Source organism: Sinocyclocheilus grahami, unplaced genomic scaffold (genome assembly GCF_001515645.1).
Source record: "Sinocyclocheilus grahami isolate Dianchi unplaced genomic scaffold, SAMN03320097.WGS_v1.1 scaffold603.1, whole genome shotgun sequence".
Lineage (NCBI taxonomy): Eukaryota > Metazoa > Chordata > Actinopteri > Cypriniformes > Cyprinidae > Sinocyclocheilus > Sinocyclocheilus grahami.
The window spans coordinates 820,461-846,451 of record NW_015505782.1 but is presented as its reverse complement, the minus strand read 5'-3'; the positions used below and the strand labels follow the sequence as shown (position 1 = coordinate 846,451).

General features: G+C 37.1%; 3 protein-coding genes across 3 annotated transcripts in view; 2 read left to right on the top strand and 1 right to left on the bottom strand.

The window, feature by feature from the left end:
- LOC107557448 (choline transporter-like protein 4) overlaps nt 1–7,053 on the top strand; it is a 28,326-nt gene extending 21,273 nt beyond the window's left edge. Inside the window, 6 exon segments of the mRNA XM_016240864.1 lie at nt 921–1,180; nt 1,595–1,630; nt 2,400–2,470; nt 2,548–2,642; nt 6,029–6,113; nt 6,199–7,053. Of these exon segments, the coding sequence (XP_016096350.1) occupies nt 921–1,180; nt 1,595–1,630; nt 2,400–2,470; nt 2,548–2,642; nt 6,029–6,113; nt 6,199–6,305 (654 nt within the window). The 3' untranslated portion in view covers nt 6,306–7,053.
- Nucleotides 7,054–10,995: 3,942 nt separating this feature from the next.
- Nucleotides 10,996–21,570, bottom strand: LOC107557472 (E3 ubiquitin-protein ligase RNF5). The gene is made up of 6 exons (XM_016240897.1): nt 21,229–21,570; nt 17,952–17,970; nt 17,191–17,303; nt 12,504–12,558; nt 12,304–12,415; nt 10,996–12,176 (listed from the first exon to the last, which is right to left on the bottom strand). Exons 1-6 carry the CDS (start codon nt 21,426–21,428, stop codon nt 12,058–12,060), a joined length of 618 nt encoding a protein of 205 aa, XP_016096383.1. The 5' UTR covers nt 21,429–21,570; the 3' UTR covers nt 10,996–12,057.
- A 922-nt stretch (nt 21,571–22,492) lies between these two features.
- On the top strand, nt 22,493–23,441 carry LOC107557447 (craniofacial development protein 2-like). Its single transcript, XM_016240863.1, has one exon. It carries the CDS (start codon nt 22,593–22,595, stop codon nt 23,439–23,441), a length of 849 nt encoding a protein of 282 aa, XP_016096349.1. The 5' UTR covers nt 22,493–22,592.
- Nucleotides 23,442–25,991: the final 2,550 nt, after the last annotated feature.

The window sequence follows — 25,991 nt, the reverse complement described above, 5'->3', positions numbered from 1 at the left end:
CACTCTAATATGCTGATTTGCTGCTTAAGAAACATTTCTGATTATCAATTGATAATCAATTATCAATGTTGAAAACAGTTGTGCTGCTTCAGATCTCTTTTTTTGTAAAAATCATTTCCTGATGAACAGAAAGTTCAAAAGAACAGCATTTATTTGAAATAGATATCTTTTCTAACATTCTAAATGTTTTTACTATCACTTTGGATACATTGCACCCTTGCCGAATAACAGTAATAATTTCTTTCAAAAAAAAACGTTGGAATGGTTCCTCAGGAGAAATAAAATTTTATAAAATTTAAATAAGTGAATAAATAAAATGACTCATGTAAAACTGTAATATACTACAGTATATAATTAGTATTATGTAGTATAATACTTAATTTTCGTATTATATCATGCTATATTATATTGATTAAAAACATTTTTTTTTTACATCTTTAAACAAAATATATATATATATATTTTTTACATTTTCAAATATTTTTTTTAATCAAATTCAGACTTATATTGTTCTATTTACATTTCAATGCAAAAATAAAACTAAATATAAATAAGAAATGAAAATATGCTTTAAAGGCATGTTTTTTTCTCCATTTTCTCCTTCTCTTGAGATATGGCATGAATTGTGATCCATGGTTTGGATATATATATATATATATATATATATACACACACACACACACACACACACACACACTGTATATACAGTGTATATACGGTGTAAACTCTGTGTAAACCAGTGTAAACTCTGGTTTAGGTATACATTGAGATACTGAGATCTCCTCTGAAGCTTTAGAGAAGAGTTTACTGGAGTCTTTTTCTCAGTAGAAACCCTCACCTGAGAAGCAGGAGACTTCGGTCTGCATTTAATCGGTAACAGGAATAACTGAGATCTCGTGTGTCTCTGTTTTTCTCCACAGATGTTCAACAGTACGCAGTATCCCTCGTGTCCGTCGGCGCGCTGCATCTTCATTAACTATAACGAGGAGGGTTTGTTCCAGAGGAACCTCTTTAACCTGCAGATCTATAACGTGGTTGCGTTCCTGTGGTGCGTGAACTTCGTCATCGCTCTGGGTCACTGCACGCTCGCCGGAGCCTTCGGCTCTTATTACTGGGCCTTCAGCAAACCAGCAGATATCCCAACATTCCCTCTGATCCAGTCCTTCATGAGAGCGCTGCGGTAAGACACATGAAACTGGAGAAATGTAGGTTATTGGTGGAAAATGCACTGTGGTTCAGTTCTAACCACAAGACAGAGTCTGTCAGAGCTGATCCAGGATCAGTGTGTGACAACATTAAGCTGGGAGTCACTTCAAAACAAATGACTTTCACAATCCGTTTTACGTCTATAATGATACAGAACATTCAGTGGGAAATAAAGCAGTGCAGTACATCATTTATCTGAAGTGTGAATATGAAAGTGCACTGGTCAATTGATCACAGTAAGAGCATAAATGTGTTTTAAGAAATCACTTCATGTCACTGTGGTTTCAGACTCTAGATGGCGCTCATGATTCCAGCTGCATTTATGAGGGAGAGGTTGTGTAGAAATGTGTCTGTGACTGATTTCTTCTGCTCTCTTGATTTCTGTCAGGTATCACGTGGGCTCTCTGGCGTTTTGTGTTGTTTTGTTTCGTTTTGTTTCTTGTTTTTTTGTTTTGTTTTGTTTTGTTTTGTGTTTGTTCCTACCATGGAATAAAGCTTATCTCAAATTTCAGACTTTTTCTCACAAGTATATATTTTACAATTGCAAGTTACAAACTCATATTCACAAATTTACAAAATATAGTTAATGAAATATAAATGTAAAATTTTTATGCGAAATATATTTTTATGTATTATTTTTAAATGTATTTATTTCATAAAGTTCGATTTAAGTGCGATCAAAATCATGCAAAATTTACTGCAAAACATTTTTCATTTTATTAAGTGTTTTTAGTGTATTTATTAATTTGATATGGAGGTGAAATGGGTGTGTTCATTTAAAATGTACCTCAAAGTTTTCTTATTTTCCTTATTTTGTATTATGTAAATGAGTTCATGTACTTTCATTTAGTAATTAGCTATAAAATTGCAAAGATTTTGGTTTTATGCGATAATTTGTATATTTGTTGTGTCCCCCCCCCCATTACTAAATAAAAAATGTAAGTTAATTGCAACTTTTTAACTCACAATTCTTACTTCTCTTCTCTTTTAAATTCTAAGTTAATAAGCTTTCATAGTTTTGGGCAAAAGATGGAAAGATGTTTTGTTTCTTATTGTGTGTCGTCGAGTCACATCTGGTTATAGGAACAGTGTTATGAAGCTCTAAAGAGCAACTCAAGAACCCAATACAGAAATCTGGTTCCTCAAGAGGAGATGTATTGTTTCTGAAGAGGTGGTTTTGTTGTTGTTGTCAGGGTGGTGGTGCTGGATAAAGTGACGGATCTGCTGCTGTTCTTCGGGAAGCTGCTGGTGGTCGGTGGAGTTGGTGAGAGATTAGACACACCTCAGATCTCTGGAGCTTCATGTGTGAGCTGAAGCTGATGACGTCTCGTCTGTTTTCAGGTGTGCTGGCCTTCTTCTTCTTCTCCGGCAGGATTCAGACTCCAGGAACCACGTTTGAAACGGCGGCTCTCAACTACTACTGGATGCCCATCATGGTGAGACTCACATTCACACCTCGCATTACTGATTGACATTTGGTCAAATGTTCAGCAGTCAGAATCTCACTGACATTGTGATGCCGTCATCTTTGCATACTGAATGCTGATTGGTCTTTTCTTACATGTATTTAACTATATGCCACATACAGTGACCCTGTGTTCAGCATTGCAGTTACACACAGAACAACTGATTACCTCTGTTGTTGTATTTCTTAAAATATCAACAAAAATCAAGCTTTTCTACTACACAATGGTATCTGAAACTTTGCATTACAGTAAATGTTTTAATGTTACATTTTTTGCAAAAAACTAATATTTTTATTGTTTTATTTGTTATGAGATATTCACGGTTCAATCAATATCTAAATATACCTTAATCTCTTTCCTTGAAAGTAAAACATCTGGAGGCAAATGATACTTATTAAAATAAAAAATATTTTGCAAACTTAATATTTTAAAATTATTAAATTATTAAATATTTAAAAAAATAAATTTATTCTTATTATTAGTATTATTATTAATTGTTTATTATTATTATTATTATTATTATTATTATTATTATTATTATTATTATTTGTTTTGTGTTTTTTTCATGAAGTTCAAACAAAATAGTAAAAAAAGTCCTTAAAAGTAAAACACCTGCATGCAAAATAGAATAACTTTTATGCTAAATATATATATAAATTTTTTGCAAATACCTAAAAATGCAAAATATCTTTATTTAATTAATTTATTGAATAGGGTTTTTTAAAATAATACATTTAATAATTTATTTTGAGGTTTTCATGGTTCGATCAAAACCTAGATATGCCTCAATCTCTTTCCATAAAAGTTCTTAAAAATAAAACATCTGGATGCCTTACTATAAACGTAATAAAAAATAAATAAAAATTGCATTTAAATAATTACTGTAATGCAAATATATAAATAATATTTTTATGCAAAATTTATGGATTTTTATTTTATTTATTGGTTTGGTTGGTTGGTTGGTTTTTGAGGTGAAATTGGTATTTCCATGAAGTGCAAAATCTAAATAGGTCTCAAACTCTTTCTTTCCCCCCCCATTACTAAATAAAAAATGTAAGTTAATTGCAACTTTTTAACTCACAATTCTTACTTCTCTTCTCTTTTAAATTCTAAGTTAATAAGCTTTCATAGTTTTGGGCAAAAGATGGAAAGATGTTTTGTTTCTTATTGTGTGTCGTCGAGTCACATCTGGTTATAGGAACAGTGTTATGAAGCTCTAAAGAGCAACTCAAGAACCCAATACAGAAATCTGGTTCCTCAAGAGGAGATGTATTGTTTCTGAAGAGGTGGTTTTGTTGTTGTTGTCAGGGTGGTGGTGCTGGATAAAGTGACGGATCTGCTGCTGTTCTTCGGGAAGCTGCTGGTGGTCGGTGGAGTTGGTGAGAGATTAGACACACCTCAGATCTCTGGAGCTTCATGTGTGAGCTGAAGCTGATGACGTCTCGTCTGTTTTCAGGTGTGCTGGCCTTCTTCTTCTTCTCCGGCAGGATTCAGACTCCAGGAACCACGTGTGAAACGGCGGCTCTCAACTACTACTGGATGCCCATCATGGTGAGACTCACATTCACACCTCGCATTACTGATTGACATTTGGTCAAATGTTCAGCAGTCAGAATCTCACTGACATTGTGATGCCGTCATCTTTGCATACTGAATGCTGATTGGTCTTTTCTTACATGTATTTAACTATATGCCACATACAGTGACCCTGTGTTCAGCATTGCAGTTACACACAGAACAACTGATTACCTCTGTTGTTGTATTTCTTAAAATATCAACAAAAATCAAGCTTTTCTACTACACAATGGTATCTGAAACTTTGCATTACAGTAAATGTTTTAATGTTACATTTTTTGCAAAAAACTAATATTTTTATTGTTTTATTTGTTATGAGATATTCACGGTTCAATCAATATCTAAATATACCTTAATCTCTTTCCTTGAAAGTAAAACATCTGGAGGCAAATGATACTTATTAAAATAAAAAATATTTTGCAAACTTAATATTTTAAAATTATTAAATTATTAAATATTTAAAAAAATAAATTTATTCTTATTATTAGTATTATTATTAATTGTTTATTATTATTATTATTATTATTATTATTATTATTATTTGTTTTGTGTTTTTTTCATGAAGTTCAAACAAAATAGTAAAAAAAGTCCTTAAAAGTAAAACACCTGCATGCAAAATAGAATAACTTTTATGCTAAATATATATATAAATTTTTTGCAAATACCTAAAAATGCAAAATATCTTTATTTAATTAATTTATTGAATAGGGTTTTTTAAAATAATACATTTAATAATTTATTTTGAGGTTTTCATGGTTCGATCAAAACCTAGATATGCCTCAATCTCTTTCCATAAAAGTTCTTAAAAATAAAACATCTGGATGCCTTACTATAAACGTAATAAAAAATAAATAAAAATTGCATTTAAATAATTACTGTAATGCAAATATATAAATAATATTTTTATGCAAAATTTATGGATTTTTATTTTATTTATTGGTTTGGTTGGTTGGTTGGTTTTTGAGGTGAAATTGGTATTTCCATGAAGTGCAAAATCTAAATAGGTCTCAAACTCTTTCTTTAAACATCCTTAATACTAAAACATCTGGATCTAAATCAGACCTAATAAAGGAAAATTATATCTTGCATACGATTTTTTTATTTATATCTTTGCATTACAGTACATTTTTAAATGTGATTGTAAAATATGAAAAATGTATATTTTTAGTTGATGTATTTTTATTTTATTTTCATTAAATGCAAAAGATATATATTTTTTTATTAATTTTTAAAAATATATGTATTTCATTTTGAGGTTAAAAATATAAATATGCCTTAAACTCTTTCCTTAAAAGTTCTTAAAAGTAAATCATCTCGATGCAAAATAGACTTTATAAAAAATATATATATATATTTTGTGTAAAAGTAATTTTATTTATATATTTACATTACAGTAAATATTTTAAATGCAATTCTTTATAGAAAATATATTTTTTTATTTCATTCTTTTTTTAAATTTTGAGGTGAAATGGGTGTTTTCAAGTTCAATCAAAATCTCTTTATATACAGTGGGTACGGAAAGTATTCAGACCCCCTTAAATTTTTCACTCTTTGTTATATTGCAGCCATTTGCTAAAATCATTTAAGTTAATTTACACAAATTTTCCCCTTAAAATTCCTTTCACTTCTGTTCCCTGTATTTTGTTGTTTAAATGTGTCCATGCACTTTCATTCAGTAATTAGCGGTACAGTTGCAAAGATTTTGGAACGAGATGTACAGTTGAATCAGGCAGTGGCAAATGTTTCGTTTTATAATGTGTGTGTGTGTGTGTGTGTGACAGACGGTGGTGTTCGGTGCGTATCTGATCGCTCACGGCTTCTTCAGTGTGTATAACATGGGTGTGGACACACTCTTCCTGTGTTTCTGTGAGTATCACACATATATAATGTCACATACAGTCAAGTTACTGTTTGAGGTGTTGTGTGTTTCACTGTGTGTTTTGCTGTTCAGTGGAGGATCTGGAGCGTAATGACGGCAGTCCACAGAAACCATACTTCATGTCCAAGAATCTGATGAAGATCCTCAACAAGAAGAACAAAGCGCCCAAGACGGGCTGATGATGATGAAGATGACGAAGGTTTCTGACTTCATTCTCTCAAACACCGTCACTTTCAGCCGAAGCGTGAAGATCCCAGTGAATCCATGTACAGATGCTTTTAAACATTTTATTTTTTCTTGTTACTGAGAATATCTGAGACTCGATCTCAGAGTTTTGTTTTCAGCAGAACCAAGTGTAACTCATGAATCAAAAGCACCAAAGATTAAGAATCACATCCAAACTGCTGGAAACCGGTTTACTGAAAATGTGCCAGTGATTTTTTATTTTTTTTGTCCAAAGCAAATGCAAGAAACTTGGATGATGTCTGTGAGCCAAAGCTTTTGTTATTAGCCATTATTTTCATTATAGTAATATATTTGGTTTATGCTTTTAATATGCGAGATGTGCACAGTGAAGCTATATTGCACATACAAATGACTGTTTTGGTGCAGATTAATAACTAAAGATCTGTTCTTCCAAGACTGCTGAACGTTTTTAAAGCTCCAAAATATGAGAATATCTGACACTCCATAAGCCTGAATGAAAGCCGCAGTTTTAAATGTTTTTATAGTTGCAGTAGTGCATGCTCTTTTCACATGATTTTCTGTTCAGTTATGTGTGATTTAGTGTAAACTGGAAATAAACAGAGAATATTTATTTAAAGATATATACATTTAATAAAAAATGTTGCATATTACCGAGCGCTTGTTTTGAATACAGACTGATACTGATGGAAAATAACAGCTGGATTTATTCACTGAACTAAAGCAAGGCGTCATTTATTTTGTAGTTTTGTTTAGAAACAGACGGCGAGTGTGTAATAAAATAAACATTATAGCTTGAATGCTTCCTTCAACTCCAAACCAGCAGAACCAGTTTCAGTGGTCATTAAGTCACCCAATTGTTAAAACCGGATCATAATCGCTCAAGGCTGCAGTTATAATATAACTTACACTCTATATAAAAGTAGATGCATTAGTATTATTTTCAGCAAATTACACACAACAGTGAGATGTCTCAAACTATTTATATATATATATATATATATATATATATATATATATAGGCTTACACACACACACACACTCACTCACACGCACAAAATGCAAACATTACACCGATTGTATTAAATGTTTATTTCTCAAGTGCCAGAGAACAGGCCACACCCACTTTAGTTTCTGCCCCATATGCACAATAATTATATGCAATTTATCTACCAAAGGACATTTTATGGCAAAAAAAATACTTGTTACAAACATAATTAACCAGCGTTATGCAAAAAGGAAAGAGACAAACAAAAGCAATTTCAACTAAAGCCACACTCTAAAAAATGTTGGGTTAAATACAACCCAGTGCTGGGTAAAATAGGGACAAACCCAGCAATTGGGTTGTTTTGACCCAGCGGTTGGGTTAAATGTTAAACACAACCTTCTGGGTAGTAACCCAACCACTGGGTCCAAACAACCCAATTGCTGGGTTTGTCCCTATTTTACCCAGCACTGGCTTGTATTTAACCCAGCATTTTTTAGAGTGCACCCAAAATCATCCAGAATCAACGGCTTCTGAGCATAAACCCCGCCCACTTTATGCACAGCAGCTGTCAATCAACACGACCCCTGCTGTGACATTATACAAGTGGGCGTGGTCACAGGAGGTCCAAACCGGCCAATCACTTTGCAGAGAGAGGAAATCCACAGAAATGTTCTTGTTCACAGGACATTTGTTACATTGACATACAGTTAAAACCGACGGAATTACAAACCATCACCTTTCGGCTGTCAATCAAACGTCACAGCCAATGACAGAAAGACTCTTAAAAACATCATGTACAATATCCATATATACACACATATATACACGCTCACAACACTCGCTCCTGTGAGAACTCTGAAGGGTGTGTGAAACTGAAACTCACTTTTTTAAATTGTTCTAACATTCCTATTTATAATCTTTCAGGACATGACAACAATATGATCTTCACTGAATGCATAATGAACTTCACTCATTACCTGGATGTGTGTGAATCAGGTATTGTGTGTCTGCTTTACACAAACACACAGCAGATAAAACTGTTGTGGAAACACTTCCTGAACAGACCTGACTGAAGCTCGTCCTGATCTGAACGTCTAAACCAGCACTCGCCTCAGCGTCTGATCACCATTAGCTTATGACTAGCGTATCTTTAGGACGTTCCTTTAAACTAAATCTCACAGAAAACATAGTAAATAAAGTGTGGATCTCACGAAAGCATATTAAGCTCATATTTCACTCCAAACCAAAAACAAAAGAAATGAACTGCCTTTTTTTTTTGCATTGTGACATTTTTAGGACAATTAACCTTTTTAATTCTTAAACTCTTATTTCAGTAATCTTTCTGAATGTCACATTTGTCAGTCATTTTCACAATATGATTTCTATGCTGATAATTTCAGCATAATTAAAAGGCAGTACATGCTAAAAGTACGCCCATTTTACGACCTTTGCAAATTTTTAAAACCATCATTTTATACATTATCATTATCAAAAATTCTCACTGCTATGAAAATAACACACACACGCATATTTTGCGTCATAGCAATGAGACATATACATATATGTATATGCATTCTTATTAGATTTTCACATCTTCAGTGTTATAGATATATATATATACACATATACACACAAATATACACACATGCATATATATATATATATATGTATGTATGTATATACGTGTGTGTGTGTGTATATATATATATATATATATATATATATATATACAGTGCCTTGTGAAAGTATTCATACCCCTTCATTTATTCCCTTCTGCTTTAAATTACTTTTTTTCCACATCAATCTACACGCCATACACCATAACAGGTTTTTAACATCTTTGCAAATTTATATATAAAAAAAAATTATCAACATAAAATGAGAAAAAAAAAGAAGGGATATGAATACTTTCGCAAAGCACTGTATATATATATTAGTTCTGTCAGGCGATTAATCGTGATTAATCGCATCCAAAATAAAAGTTGTTTGTTTACATAATATATATTTGTGTACTGTGTATATTTATTATGTATATATAAATACACATACATACAGTATATATTTAGAAAATATTTGCATGTATATACTTTTATATATTTATATTCTTATATTATATATATTTAATATATAAACATAACATTTTTCTTAAATATATACATGCGTTTGTATTTATATATACATAATAAATATACACAGTACACACACATATTATGTAAACAAAAACTTATTTTGGATGCGATTAATAATTTGACGGCACTAATATATATATATATATGATTATTGTGCTTTAAAATTGCAAAGGTCCTAAAATAAGAATAATAAGCTTAATAATAGTTTCTTTTGATTTTGGAATGAAATGTGACCAGGACATGATTCATGAGATTCACCCTTTTATTACACAAGTATGATATTGACTTGTGTTTTAATTGCTCAGGCAGATTTAAGGATCTGAATAAGTGAAACGTCCCTCATCGTGTGCAGTGAAGATCGTCCAAACGCAGTGACATGGCCTTAAAACACTTTCAGGAGTAATGAAATAAATCTGTGTTATCGGTCTCTCATTTCAGAAATTCTTTGGCATGAAAATGAAAAGCCACAGAAATTTGTGAGCATAAAATATGGTGAATCTCATGAAACATGTCTGGGTAACATTTCACCCCAAAAAAGAAAATACAATATTAATATATTGTGATATTTTTTACCATGACTTAAATACTTAAACATTTCCTCCTCGCAATTACTATTACTGTAATACAACAAAAATGTATGTTGTTATAGTAATAAGAGAGACTAGGACATCTCAACTTATGGAAATAAGAATTTTGGGAATAAATGCGTTTAAATGTCAAGAAAATAATTCCAGAAAGAAGTTTCCATTTCAGTTTCAAACAACTTTCAGTTTTATTTATAGTAATTTTTTCATTCCATTTCTTAATTTTATGGCTATTTTTATAACTATTCAAATTGTATGCATTCATTGCATTGTGACATTCTTTTCATGACAATTAATTAGTTACGACACTTCATTAAAGCAATGAGAATTTGACATTAAATGCGTTTAATCATTCTGAAAATAATTTTAGAATGCAGGTCCATTGAGAGTAGTTTCAGGGTCGAAAAAAACCCAAAAACCTTTATGCACAATAATTTCTCATTGAGTTTGTATTGATTTTGATGTGAAATATGCTGTGTTTTGCGAGCTGCTTCATCAGCTCCTGTAGTGTTTAATCATTAATACTGTCTCTCTCAACACTGATGTGTGTGTGAGTGCGTGTGTGTGTGTGTATATGAGACACAGACAGCTGATCTTGTCGCTTCAATCGCAGGCGTCACACGCTCAGCATCCAGAAGAAGAAGATGATGGCCAGGAAGAGGAAGAGCGAGTCCTGCCAGTTGTTGCCGTTGTTAGGGTTGCCGTCGGCTTGATGATCTCCTCCGTAATGAGGAAAATACACATACATACAGTATATATTTAGAAAATATTTGCATGTATATACTTTTATATATTTATATTCTTATATTATATATATTTAATATATAAACATAACATTTTTCTTAAATATATACATGCGTTTGTATTTATATATACATAATAAATATACACAGTACACACACATATTATGTAAACAAAAACTTATTTTGGATGCGATTAATAATTTGACGGCACTAATATATATATATATATGATTATTGTGCTTTAAAATTGCAAAGGTCCTAAAATAAGAATAATAAGCTTAATAATAGTTTCTTTTGATTTTGGAATGAAATGTGACCAGGACATGATTCATGAGATTCACCCTTTTATTACACAAGTATGATATTGACTTGTGTTTTAATTGCTCAGGCAGATTTAAGGATCTGAATAAGTGAAACGTCCCTCATCGTGTGCAGTGAAGATCGTCCAAACGCAGTGACATGGCCTTAAAACACTTTCAGGAGTAATGAAATAAATCTGTGTTATCGGTCTCTCATTTCAGAAATTCTTTGGCATGAAAATGAAAAGCCACAGAAATTTGTGAGCATAAAATATGGTGAATCTCATGAAACATGTCTGGGTAACATTTCACCCCAAAAAAGAAAATACAATATTAATATATTGTGATATTTTTTACCATGACTTAAATACTTAAACATTTCCTCCTCGCAATTACTATTACTGTAATACAACAAAAATGTATGTTGTTATAGTAATAAGAGAGACTAGGACATCTCAACTTATGGAAATAAGAATTTTGGGAATAAATGCGTTTAAATGTCAAGAAAATAATTCCAGAAAGAAGTTTCCATTTCAGTTTCAAACAACTTTCAGTTTTATTTATAGTAATTTTTTCATTCCATTTCTTAATTTTATGGCTATTTTTATAACTATTCAAATTGTATGCATTCATTGCATTGTGACATTCTTTTCATGACAATTAATTAGTTACGACACTTCATTAAAGCAATGAGAATTTGACATTAAATGCGTTTAATCATTCTGAAAATAATTTTAGAATGCAGGTCCATTGAGAGTAGTTTCAGGGTCGAAAAAAACCCAAAAACCTTTATGCACAATAATTTCTCATTGAGTTTGTATTGATTTTGATGTGAAATATGCTGTGTTTTGCGAGCTGCTTCATCAGCTCCTGTAGTGTTTAATCATTAATACTGTCTCTCTCAACACTGATGTGTGTGTGAGTGCGTGTGTGTGTGTGTATATGAGACACAGACAGCTGATCTTGTCGCTTCAATCGCAGGCGTCACACGCTCAGCATCCAGAAGAAGAAGATGATGGCCAGGAAGAGGAAGAGCGAGTCCTGCCAGTTGTTGCCGTTGTTAGGGTTGCCGTCGGCTTGATGATCTCCTCCGTAATGAGGATCTGATGAGATCAAGTCACGGCTTTAAACACGAACATTCATAAGACCTGACATGATCTTAACGCCTGAGCATTTGAATAATGAAATATTAATAGTGAGCATCTCATAAAGACAAACAGCAGCACTGACCTCGTCTTTGAAAAGGATCGTTGGTGTTAAAGACTGTGGTGAAAAAACCAAACGGAAAAGCCCCGATTCCAAAAGACATGTGAAACCCTGTGTCACCAAGACCCTGAAACACCTGCGGACAGATATGATGAATATCACATTCATAATCACAGCATAATGATGCAGCAGATGAAGTGTTGTTTATAAGCACAGACACTCACTCCTCTGCTCTCTGGTTCTGTCCTTTGACCCTGAGGTCGTGGTGGTGTTTTCAATCTGTAGCACGCAGACACAAATTAGACATTTCTCATCATTTTAAAATAAGTAAAACCATCAAGTTGAAGATACAATTGTAAGTCTTCATTGCTCCTTGCAGCTTCCTATCAAAAAAGTTTGATTGTGTAACATTTGAAAATGACATAACTATGACAACCATAAATACTAATATAGTCATTTTAACGCTTGAGTATAAAATAAAAATATTATTTTTCTTAAATGCCTAATGTTATATTTCACAGTAAAATATTCCAATAGTTCTACTTATTTTGGTTTTATTTATTTTTTCATATTTTTATTGAATAATAATAAAACACATTATATTTACACATTACACATAAATTGTCATATTGACAATCACAAACTAAGATATAATCACAAATTTTGGCCAAATTGTGCATATGAGTGTTATTATAGTATTATATACTATTGTAGTTTTTAATAATATTTTAAATGGCTTTTATTTGAATATTTTTCGCTTTTCAATTTTAATATTACTTTTTAGGTGTAATTCATATTTTGCTCAGTTTTATTTTTTATTTCCATTTAGTCATTTTAATGCTTCAACAGTTCATTGCCAAGAGAACATTTGTAATTTTCATTTAGTTTAATTTTTAATATTGTTATTTATATATATATATATATATATTAGAGAGTGTGTGTGAGAGACAGCACACACAAGTAACTCACAGAAATTTATAGATGCATACTGCGGTAGAAAAAAAAAAAAGAAGATATTTACAAAATATGATTTAGGTAAGCAACATTATACGGCCATGATGTTCCCCCCGAATATCAATATCAACATGATTGCAATGTGACACTGATTTTATACAATAGTATTTCAATTAACAAGAAGTTAAAATTAAGTGACTTAGACTTTAGACAAAAATATTGACTGTTTTTGCTCAATTTCTCTGACGAAAATAGTTCCGATCAAAGCCAGAGCAGAACTGTTGTCTCTGAGCAACACACAGTGGTGTTTTGTTACTGAATGAATCGAGTGAGTCAATGATTCAGTGGCTCATTCATAAGGACAGTCACTTGCCTCATTTCTGAATGAATCGGCCATTTGAATGAATCGGTTGAATGAATGAATAAATTACTCACTCATTAAAACAGACATTTGCTGCCACCTACTGGTGGTTTAGTCATATTTAAAAGTATCATTGCATTTTTTCAACATTTATTTGTACTTTAAAAAATATGTAAAACATGAATCTTATAAAATTAGTTATGCATTTGAAATTTTGCTGTGAAAATGCATTTATGGCACCTCAGTTTCATCAAACTGTCTGTAAATGCATCTAATGCCACTTCAGACGCAGCTTCTGTTTGCTCAGCAGTGCAAAGATAGAGTTTAACTAATTTTATTTGAATGGTAACAACTCTACAGTTTCTTATTATTCTAACTGAATTAATTGAAACAAAGTAAGAATTTGATGTGAAAGATGATAAGGTTAGGGGGGAAAAAATGACAATTTTTAAACATAGTGGGAAATGACATCTGTTTTGTTACATACAGCAACTCATCTTAAGTTAACTATTTCTTCCTCTTTCCAGTCACAGAGCACTTTATTTTGAGAGTTGTTTAAGTGAGAGAAAATCTGTAACTTAGTCCAGATTGGGGGAATTGAAATGTTTAATAATTTCTTTTATTATGTAAATAATTTTTGCATTGAAATTTGCATAGATTTTTGTTTGTGTATGCTGTCAATTATAGTTCTAAGAAAGAAAATCGGAATAGGCAAAAATCGGTATCGGCAGGTCATACTTCCACAAAAATGGAAATCGGCCAAGAAAATTGCAATCCGTGCATTTCTAATATATATATATATATATATTAGGGCTGTGCGATATTGAAGAAAAATGCGGTAACTCATTAAACAAATCAAGAGCTCCTGCAAAACCACAACAAATTCCTTGTGTTTGAGCACACTTAAGTGGTGAACAAAGCTCATTCTGATTCTAATATAACTAGCATACATGTTTCACTTTTTGTAAGAAAGCACCCCTACAACAACTTCTGAAAGTGAACGGTAGTGTTTTACTCGAGCATTACATAAAAATGTCATTGTGACGAGAGGGGCGGGGCCAAGAGCCGTAGGAACAGAGCGAGGCCGGTGGAGTAAAAGCTAATGCACGACACCTGCGCCACTCACCGGTCTCGAGTCCCACGGAGGAGCTCCGGAAGGATAAAAGGAGGAGTGACGACAGTGTTGGACGAGAGAGGACCAGGCCTGGATTTTATTTTGTGTTTTGTGTGTGGCAGTCGTCCTCGAGGGGCTGCCACTTTACTTTCGTTTTGGTGTTTGCTTATTTTATTAAAGTTTTGTTTAACTGTTTGCCGGGTTCCCGCCTCCTCCTTCCCGTGACTACAAACGTTTGTTACATTGGTGCCGAAACCCGGGAGGAAGGAGGGACACGCTGCCAGAAATCCCTCGCCGCTGTGGTGAATCCGCGGTGCCATCGAGCATGGCGGAGCAGTCTGCCGCCATGGAGGCTCGAGGCAGTGGGCTGGAGTGAGTTGCGGGGGTGGCGGACGAACTCGCTGCCGGCCGCCTGGGTTTCTGGAGGTACGGCTGCCGTCCGTGAGGGAGCGGAGGAGTCGCCGCCGTTCGCCTGAAGCCGGAGCCTGCTGCCATTCGCCATGATGGGGAGGAGCAGGGAACGGGGGACTCCTGCCGGCTGCCCGAACCCGGAGGAGCCGTCGCCGTCCACCGGGCGGCGGAGGAGTGTCGGGCCGTCCGCCGAGGGCTGTCCAGTGCCGCCGCCTGGCATCGCGGAAGAGCTTACCCAGCTGGTGGAGGGCCGAGCGGCACTGTGTCTGGGAACCGGAACAAGTTTTTTTTTTTTCTTTCACTCTCTCTCATCTCTATCTCTTCTCATCCTTCCGTCTCCTTTTCTCTCGCCTCGTCTGTCTGTCCTTACCCCCAGCTACGCCGCAGCCGCCGTGATCGGCTCCCCCGGAGGGGGGAGGGGGGGGGAGTAGAGTGCAGTCTCGTGAGTACCCCCCGGCCTGCGAGGGGGGTATGTGACGAGAGGGGCGGGGCCGAGAGCCGTGGGAATGGAGCGAGGCCGTTGGAGTAAATGCTAATGCACGACACCTGCGCCACTCACCAGTCTCGAGTCTCACGGAGGAGCTCCGGAAGGATAAAAGGAGGAGTGACGACAGTGTTGGACGAGAGAGGACCAGGCCTGGACTTTATTTTGTGTTTTGTGTGCGGCAGTCGTCCGCGAGGGGCTGCCACTTTACTTTCGTTTTGGTGTTTGCTTATTTTATTAAAGTTTTGTTTAACTGTTCGCCGGTACCCGCCTCCTTCCCGTGACTACAAACGTTTGTTACATTGGTGCAGAAACCCGGGAGGAAGGAGGGACACGCTGCCAGAGATCCCTCGCCGCTGTGGTGAATCCGCGGTGCCATCGAGCATGACAGAGCAGTCTGCCGCAATGGAGGCTCGAGGCGGTGGGCTGGAGTGAGTTGCGGGGGTGGCGGAAGAACTCGCTGCTGGCCGTCTGGGTTTCTGGAGGTACGGCTGCCATCCGTGAGGGAGCGGAGGAGTCGCCGCCGTTCGCCTGAAGCCGGAGCCTGCTGCCATTCGCCATGATGGGGAGGAGCAGGGAACGGGGGACTCCTGCCGGCTGCCCGAACCCGGAGGAGCCGTCGCCGTCCACCGGGCGGCGGAGGAGTGTCGGGCCGTCCGCCGAGGGCTATCCAGTGCCGCCGCCTAGCAACGCGGAAAAGCTTACCCAGCTGGTGGAGGGCCGAGCGGCACTGTGTCTGGGAACCGGAAGAAGTTTTTTTTTTTTTCCTCTCTCTCGTCTCTATCTCTTCTCATCCTTCCGTCTCATTTTCTCTCGCCTCGTCTGTCTGTCCTTACCCCCAGGTACGCCACGGCCGCGAGAGGACCAGGCCTGGACTTTATTTTGTGTTTTGTGTGCGGCAGTCTTCCGTGAGGGGCTGCCACTTTACTTTCGTTTTGGTGTTTGTTTATTTTATTAAAGTTTTGTTTAACTGTTCGCCGGTTCCCGTGACTACAAACGTTTGTTACAGTCATTTTAACATTAGTTAGGAACTGAATAATAAAAAGGAAAAATACAACTGCTTAGTGTTTACTCTATGAATTCAATATGCACTGATTCTTATTTAAGCTACAAAAGTTATTTAGGTAAGAGCAGTGAGTGATTTTCTCTTTGTCTTTTGTTCATGGCCCCAAATATTGCAAGCCGTAGCGATATGCATATTGCGATATGTACATTTGCGATATTTCGATAATTTCTATATATCGCACAGCACTAATATATATATATATATATATATATCCCAAATAAAAGAAAAAAAAAACAAATATCTGTTAAAAACCCAATTTTCTGTTTTCATGGAGTACTTGGACGACCTACTATCTGCCAGAGAAATAATGACACACTGTGAGTGACCCACAATGCAATGCACTTCCATTTACAGTGTGACAAATTATGATAAAAAAAAAAAATCTGTTACGTGTCTTATTTTATTGGGAGAGCCAAAATAATTGTACACAAATATCAAATATGGATTGACATGCTAAAATAAATAAAATGAAATAAAATAAAATAACCTCCAATCTTGTATGTATTGTGTGACAGCAGTACCTGGGGTCTTCCTGGCTGGTGCTGCCGCGGCCGTACAGAGGAATGACTTTATCTCGACTGATTCCTGCTTTACACACGGGACACTGCTGTGTGCTGGGACGCGTCTCCAGCCACTGAAACACACGGGACAGCAGCAGATAGTTCCATGTTTTTGAAAGAGTTCTCTCATGGCCACCAAGGCTGCATTTATTTAATCAAAAATACAGTAAAAACGGAAATATTGTGAAATATTATTGCAATATAAAATAACTGTTTACTATGTGAATATATATTAAAAAGTAATTTATTTCTGTGATCAAAGCTGAATTTTCAGCATCATTACTCCAGTCTTCAGTGTCACATGATCTTCAGAAATCATTCTAATATGCTGATTTGCTGCTCAAGAAAAAAATTCTGATTATTATTAATGTTGAAAACAGTTGAGCTGCTTCATATTTTGTGGAAACTGTGATACATTTTATTTCTCAGAATTCTCTGATGAATATAACGTTCAAAAGAACATCTTTTATTTGTAATAAAATAACTTTTGAAACATTATAAATGTCTTTGTTACTTTTAATCAATTGAATGCATCCTTGCTAATTTCTTTATACCTTATTTCTTTGACAGATTATACAAGTATAAGAGTTCTCCAGTTTTCTACTCTACATTACAATCATTTAATATCTGATTTTACATGTAAGCATGTAATCACACTGTGCACGAACAGCTAAAAAATAATTTATAATGTCATTCATGATATTAGACACTCAGATACTGACCTGATGAAGACACGGCCAACTGCACGAGGAGCAGACGAACCAGGAAAAAGAGAAAGAGGGGTAAAAACTAGGTAAATAAATGAATAATTTCTGTTTTTAAAATAACCAATAGAATTCATGGTAAGAAAACTCTTTCAGGAGCATCTGGCAAAATACATCCATCCATCCCATCTGCATAAATTTTTCTGCATATTTCTCAGAAATTCTTCAGCGTGATAATTAAATACAGAAAGTTGTGAACATGAAATATGGTGAATCTTATGAATCCTGCAGAGAACATGTCTAAAAAATATTCACCACAAAAGAAGATACATTAAGAAATTTATTAAAAAATTATAAAAAATTTTTTTTAGATATATTATGACTTCATTCACTGTGATATTTTTCCATGGCAATTAATTACATTTCCCTCATTCCCGTTCTTATTGCGGTAATGTCAAAAATATTGATATATTATCACATTTATAAAAGAGAATAGAAATACAACTCGTAGTTAATAATTTATGGGATAAATGTTTGTAATCATCATGAACATACTTTCATTGATGGTTCACTGAAATAATTTTCAGGTTAAAAAAAACAAACATTTTATGTCATTTTAGCAACTTAGGTTTACTTTATAATTTTTATAACACACACCTTTGTAGAAAAATCATGTTCAAATGAGAGTAACAAAATATGATCATCAGGCCTCTGATGAATGTTTATTTGTTCATCTCTCAATCATCCTTGTATTGCATTGCATTAGGCCTATATGTTTTATGCCATTTCTCATTGCATTGATGTTGATTTTGAGCTGAAATAGACCATGTTTTATTGAGATTCACTCCATACCTCAGAGTAAACGTTCAAAACTTTCATGTTAGGTGTACAGGTCATGTCAGCCTATTTAAGTGTATAAAACATAATTAATTCGAAACTAATATTATATAAGATAAGACAGGAAGCAGTTGTGCTGCTGATCCTGACGGGTTTGTTGCACAAATACTAAATACCTAACAGACGCTTGTCATGCACACAATCACAAACACAGTCCAAAACATCTGCACATCTATAAACATGAATAAATGCACACACACACACGCACACGCACACTCACACTCACACTCACAGAGTCCAAAACATCTGCACATCTATAAAACAAACACACGTTTGACATGAATAAATGCACGCACACACACACACACACACACACACACAGTCCAAAACATCAAAACAGGTACACACACACACACACTCTCACACGCACACACACATAGTCCAAAACATCAAAACAGGTACACACACACTCTCACACACACAGTCCAAAACATCTGCACATCTATAAAACAAACACACGTTTGACATTAATAAATGCGCGCGCACACACACACACACACAGGCTCAGCGTGTGTAAATCTATTCTTACTCCTCCATTACGGCCTCAATCCTTCAGTAGAGTCTAATCTCTCATTAACCCCATAATCTCACGCTGATTCTACACAAAACACACATTCTGCTGTAACTGTCTCGCAAAAAACAACCTGCTTTAATCGAATTAACTCATCAGACACACATGCAGACTTTTACATTAGTTTGGGACACGTCTTTGCAGATCATTCTGATTTCTATCGGTTCAAAACTTTGCTGACAAACCTGTTGCACGCAGTCTGCTTCATCTGATCGATAGTTTAGACTTTTTAGCGAGTAAAAGGCCTTTTATTATCCTTATCATTTATTAGGAAAAGCATGTTCAAATGTATCAAATATGATCATCAGACTTTTGAGGAATATGTATTTGTTCATCCCTCAATTATCATTGTATTATATGGTTTAATCATAAAACTAGGCATTTAAATATCTTACTAAGAAATATTATTGGAGATATAAAGTGAAAACTGACATGTTATGCAAGTATCTATCTGCTATACCGTTATAAAGAGCTCACTGATTTACATTACAAGCTATCAAGACTTCTTACATTGTTTGTCCATATAAATATCAGCATCTGCATCTTGCTCAGTTTGGGCCTCTGAAGGTAGAGGTATTTTTTTCTCCATATTCTCACTATATCATCATACTACATGATGAGCCATTAACGCCTGAGGTACTGTACCAAATATTTACAAAATATAAAATGCATATGCAAATGTTGATTAAGAGTTTAATAAAATGTTCCAAAACAGCACAATAAAACACTCCTCCTGTCAACCATCTCAAGCTGTCCCAACAAAAATGCACTATTTACACCAAAATACCACACCATACCCAAACAAAGAAATACTCTGATGATGCAATGTAACACACAATATGTTACTACTGTAAAATAATTGAAAATTAACGCAGGAGCTTGTTCAGAATATTCGGAGAATATTTACTATAGCAACAAATAACTGAAGTAATGCAAAAAGTACCGTGTTCAGTAATCCCATGGTACTATACCATAATCACACACCCAAGAACATTATGATATTATCAGCGTTGTACACTATGGTGTATTTATATTTAGTACTTGGACGTAAAAGTCTATATACATACATATATACATACATACACATATACACACACACACACACACACACACACACACACACACACACACACATACATATATATATATATATATACACACACACATACATACATACATACATATACATACACATACATTCACATACATATATATACACATACATACATATACATATATATACACACACATACATACACACATACATACACATACATATATATACACACACATACATACATATATATACACACACATACATACATACACACATACATATACATATATATACACACACATACACATACATATATAAACACACACATACATACACATACATATATATACACACACATACATATATATATATATACACACACATACACATACATATATAAACACACACATACATACACATACATACATACATACATACATACATACATACATAACTCTAGAAACAGTAACTGAAGTAACTATTGTATTATTATGGTTATCATGGTGAATTAAGGGTTGAAAATGAAACAGATTCTTCCCTGTCAACATGTCAAGCTGTCAATCAATTATTTTTTGTTTTTCTCTGAACTGTTGTGCTTGTATTGCTGCAGTTTAACGTGAGTAAATAACAAATACCAGACGAAACTAGCCTTGGTTACTGTGGCAAAGGGTCTTTCTCGTGTCAAACTGTCACGCTGTGTGTGTTTTAATGCTCAGCACTCACTCATACTGTTATGATACTGGAGGCGATCGATTATCGATAGTTTGTACCAGAACAGATGTCCGCAGAGGCTGATGACCGCGTCTCGCGCGGTGTCCAGGCAGATGTTGCACTCGAAGGTGGCTCTATCTCTGTCCCGCTCGCCTTCCGCGCCTCCCCCCGACCCTGCTCCGCCTCCGCTGCCCGGGACTCCCGCTCCTCTGGCGGCCGCGCCGTCACTCGAGCTCCGCTGCTGCTCTGCGGCCTCCATCCTCTCACGCTCGCACTCCACTGCGCGTACTCTCCTTCGTTGCGTAGCGCTCTCGCGCGTACGTGACGCCTCGCTAGTCACCAGCCCCTCCCACTCCGAGAGAGCACTTCCGCTTTTGCGTCGGGCGGGCGGGGTTTGAGCGAGTGTTGTTGTAAACACGTGACTAAATAGGTAATAGTAATAGTGCAACAATATTTTAAAGTCACCATGAAATCAAAATTTAAAATTCTTATTTTTTTAATGGAATACTGTAGTGTTTATTATAAATAATTTATCCGTGCATTTCATTATGTTTTTTTAAATTCACGTGCCCTCTTAATCTTTATTCAAAAATGTTAACCTCCCCTCCCCCTCAAAACGATTCATCTTCTCTTCCGGTCACGAGCTATGGCGCAAGGGCGGAGCTAGTGACATGAGGGGTTAACGCTGGGATAAAAGACAGGTGGAAAAGCTGAAGCTGATGCTTCACTTTATAGCACTGACACCAGTCATGAGGGAGTTACCCCTAAACATTGAAAAGATATTAGGATATTACGACAACATTACTCTTAAGACATTGCACTAACTTGTTGTCCCTTTTTTACAGGATTCCCCTGAACAATTCTTACTTTGTATTTATTTATTCATTTGTTTACTTGATTTTCTGTTAGCTGTTTTATTTTATTTTGGTATCACTTTATTTATATCATAATTGTTTTTTATGTCCTTTATCTATGTCCTTTATCTATGTCCTTTGTTATATTTCTTGATGTTATGCTGTATTGTATTTACATTTGATATATCATTGGTTAATTAAAAAAAGTATTAATAGTTTAATTAGTTAATTAGTTAATTAGTTTAGAGCATTTATGAAAGAAAGAATAGTTTCCTTTATCATTTTATTTAATTTACCGAATCCACCCTTGGTTGGTTCGTCTGCCATCGCCGGTCCCAAGCCCGGATAAAGGAGGAGGGTTGGGCGTGGGGTTAGCAACCCCACCCCATAAAAAACCCCTACTGCTACAGAAACGATAAGAGATCAACAGCATAATCAATTAATTGATTGCGGAGAAGACGGCCATAGTCCTATGACGGTGGCGGATCAAAGCCCTCAAGTGGCCGTCCAACGCCCGATGTCCAGCTGCATCTTCCACGTGAAGGGAATCACCAGAATTGGAACATGGAATGTACATGGGTCGCGGTCAACTGGTCAGCGACGAGAAAATAATACTCTACTCGGGCCACGACTCCGACCACGCGCGAGGCGTCGGACTTGTCCTCTTGAAGAAAGAGGCGGCGGCGCTCCTCAGCTGGAAACCGATCTCCGACCGGCTCATCTCGGCGCACCTTCATACACGGCATGTAAAAATCACCGTCATTCAAGCCTACGCGCCCATCGAGGATGCCGTCAATGTCAGCAAAGACGCCTTTTACGACCAACTCCAACACGAATTGGACTCCACCCCGCGTCACGACCTCGTGATGATGCTCGGCAACCTGAACGGCCAAATTGGTGACTCTCGACGTGGATTTGAGCGAACCATCTGCCCCCATGGATCGGCGCGCAAGACGAATGACAATGGCGAGCGGTTCATATCCCTCTGCACTGCGAATGCACTCGCAGTCGACAACACCTACTTCGCTCACCAAATGATCCACAAACGCACGTGGCGGTCGCCGGACGGAAGTACCTTGAACGACTACGTGTGTATCACGGGGCAATGGCGATCGTCGCTTTTAGACATCAGAGCTTTCCGCGGTGCAGACATCGGTTCCAACCATAACCTCGTGGTGGCCAAATGTCAGCTGTGGATCAAGCGCGTGCCAACCCAACCTCGCCGGCCGCGTCCATTCGACCTCGCGAAACTCAAGGATCTGAACATGGCTACCCAATTCCAGATCGAGCTACGAAACCGTTTCGAGGCCCTCGCCGATCTAACAGACATTGAGCAACACTGGACGGGTATTCAAGAAGCATTTGTAGCGAGAGCGGACTTGACCGTCGGCCGGCGCCGTGGGATGTACAGGGAGTGATGGATCCTAGGACGAACATGGATGCTGGTCGACGAGCAGCGTGACGCCAAGCGGGTCCGCGACCAAGCATCTTCCGAAGATGTCCGAGCCATGGCTGATGCAGCGTATCGCGACTTCGATCGGTGAGTCAAGTGAAGCTGCCGCCGCGACAAGAGAGAGTGGATTGAAAAGAAAGGCAATGAAGCGCAAAAAGCCACCGCCTGGAACGACATGAAGACATGGTACAGAATCGTGCACGAGCTGACAGGATCCAAGATGGGCCAGGGAGCCCCCATCAAAGACAAAAACGGCAAGCCCCTGCTAACGAGGGGCGAACAAGAGAGGCGATGGGTCGAACATTTCAAGGAAACGCTCAACCAGCCGCTCCTGCCGACCACCTTCCCAGATGACCTGCTGACACCAGCGGACGACTTACACGTCGAGGTAGGGCCGATCACCATGGCGGAGACGACGACGGTGATACGGGCGCTCAAAAACGGCAAAGCCATGGGGTTGACGAAATCGCCCCCGGGATGGTCAAGTACGGAGGCCAAGACCCAGCCAGGGAACTCACGTGCTTACTGAACACCTGTTGGGCGCGAGTCACAGTCCCCGACACATGGTGAAGAGGAGTCATCGTCCGCCTTCCAAAGAAGGGCAACCTCTCGGATTGCAACAACTGGCGAGGAATCCCCCTGCTGTTCGTGCCTGGAAAAGTGCTCTGCCTGGTCCTCCTACGAAGTCTGCACCCGGCCGTCAACGTGCGGCTCCGCGAAGAGCAAGGCAGATTCCGCGCTGGACAGTCCTGAGGCAAACAGATATTCGTCCTACGAACAATTATTGAGCAGAGGCTGGAGTATCAACAGTGGGTGTTGATAAACTTCATTGACTTTACCAAGGCCTTCAACACCGCTCACTGCGAGACACTCTGGAAGATCGCCCGAGTGTATGGCATCCTGTGCCAGTTCACCGACCTGTTCCACTACCTCTACCGCGCCTCGAGCTGCTGCGTTCGGACCGAAAACAGCATTACCGACTTCTTCCCCATCGAGACTGTGGTCAGGCAAGGCTGTGTCCTGTCTCCATTCTTGTTCCTATTGGCGCTGGACTTTGTCCTCCGCCAGTCCGTCGACCAACAAACAAACGGTCTCCCGTGGGGACAGATGGAGCAGCTGGCGGACTTGGACTTTGCCGACGACATCGCGTTGCTGGCTCCCACCCAAACCGGCTTGGCGAACATGACGACGGCCTAGGAGCAATGATCGTGTTCCGAATCAGCAGCTCAAAAACTAAAATCATGCGCATCGGATGTGCCCACGGACGAGTACCCATAACCATCGGCGAACAGTGAATCAAAGAGGTTGATCGATTTACCTACCTGGGCAACATGGACCATGACGTTGTCTACTGTATTCAATCGCCGCAGCTGATCAAGCACGATGGAGATCACTTGTCGCCCAATATAATAGATTGTGTAGTTGTCTATAGCTCTGCATCATGCTTGAAAAATTGGTCTCTATTTGCACTTTGAATATAGAGAGAGCACTTATTGTTCGCACTTAATACGACTAAGAACTGTTGTTTATTTTTATGAGTGTTTATTTTCATGCTGAGTTTGTGAAAAGGAGTTCAGTTAGGAGGTCAAACGTTCTAGATGCTCATAATTCATGTACAGTACTAAGGTCTGAAGAGACTCACATGAAACCATACAGGAGAGAAGCCAGTCAGTTGAGCAAAACCTTTTACAGTGCTTGAGTGTGGTTTTTACTGCATATGATAATTCATACTCAGAAAGTAGAACTGAAATGAAATTTATTACAAGATGATTAAATTAATTTTTCCAGTCATGTATTTGGTCATTAAGAATTTTTTAAAAAATTTGTAAAAATATTGTGTCTTGAGTTAAGTGTCGGCATTAATGATAATCAAACAACAAAAGACTCTTGACAGAATGGCATTTAGCTTTTATAAGAATTTATATAGTGTAAATTGTTCCCTACCATTACATTCACATCTATGAAGCCAATAAATAAATTACTACTAAGAAAGAACACATATTTCTTCATTGGTCTAGTCACTTGATTCTACTCTCAAAATGCACCAGATTTATGCATTTTAATTTAAAATGAACAAAATTTTCACGGTCTCACAAAATCCTGTGGGGACACTGGGAATGTAGAGGAAACACTGTAGGATTGGCTGTCTCAATGTGTGTGTGTATGCCAGTTCACCTTACTATTTGCGTGTGGACCATGTATGGCATTAAATACATTTCTCCAGTAAAGCATAATGATTAAGGGGGCCTCACACAAAGAGCAGCCTAGGGGCCCCTGACCACCTTAAATGATGATGCTTTAAACATGCTTGGCTTAGACGTTTCCAATCTATTAATCCATCACCCGCAGGCGGTCCGGATTCAGTGCTAAGACTTAAGTTTTCATTCCGTCTTTTAAAGACTGATTGAGGTTTGTTTCACTATTTTCAAATTCAACTTTCAAATTATTGCCCAAACTCGGTCCTAGAGGGTCGGTGTCCTGAAGAGTTTGCTCCAACCCCACTTAAACACACCTG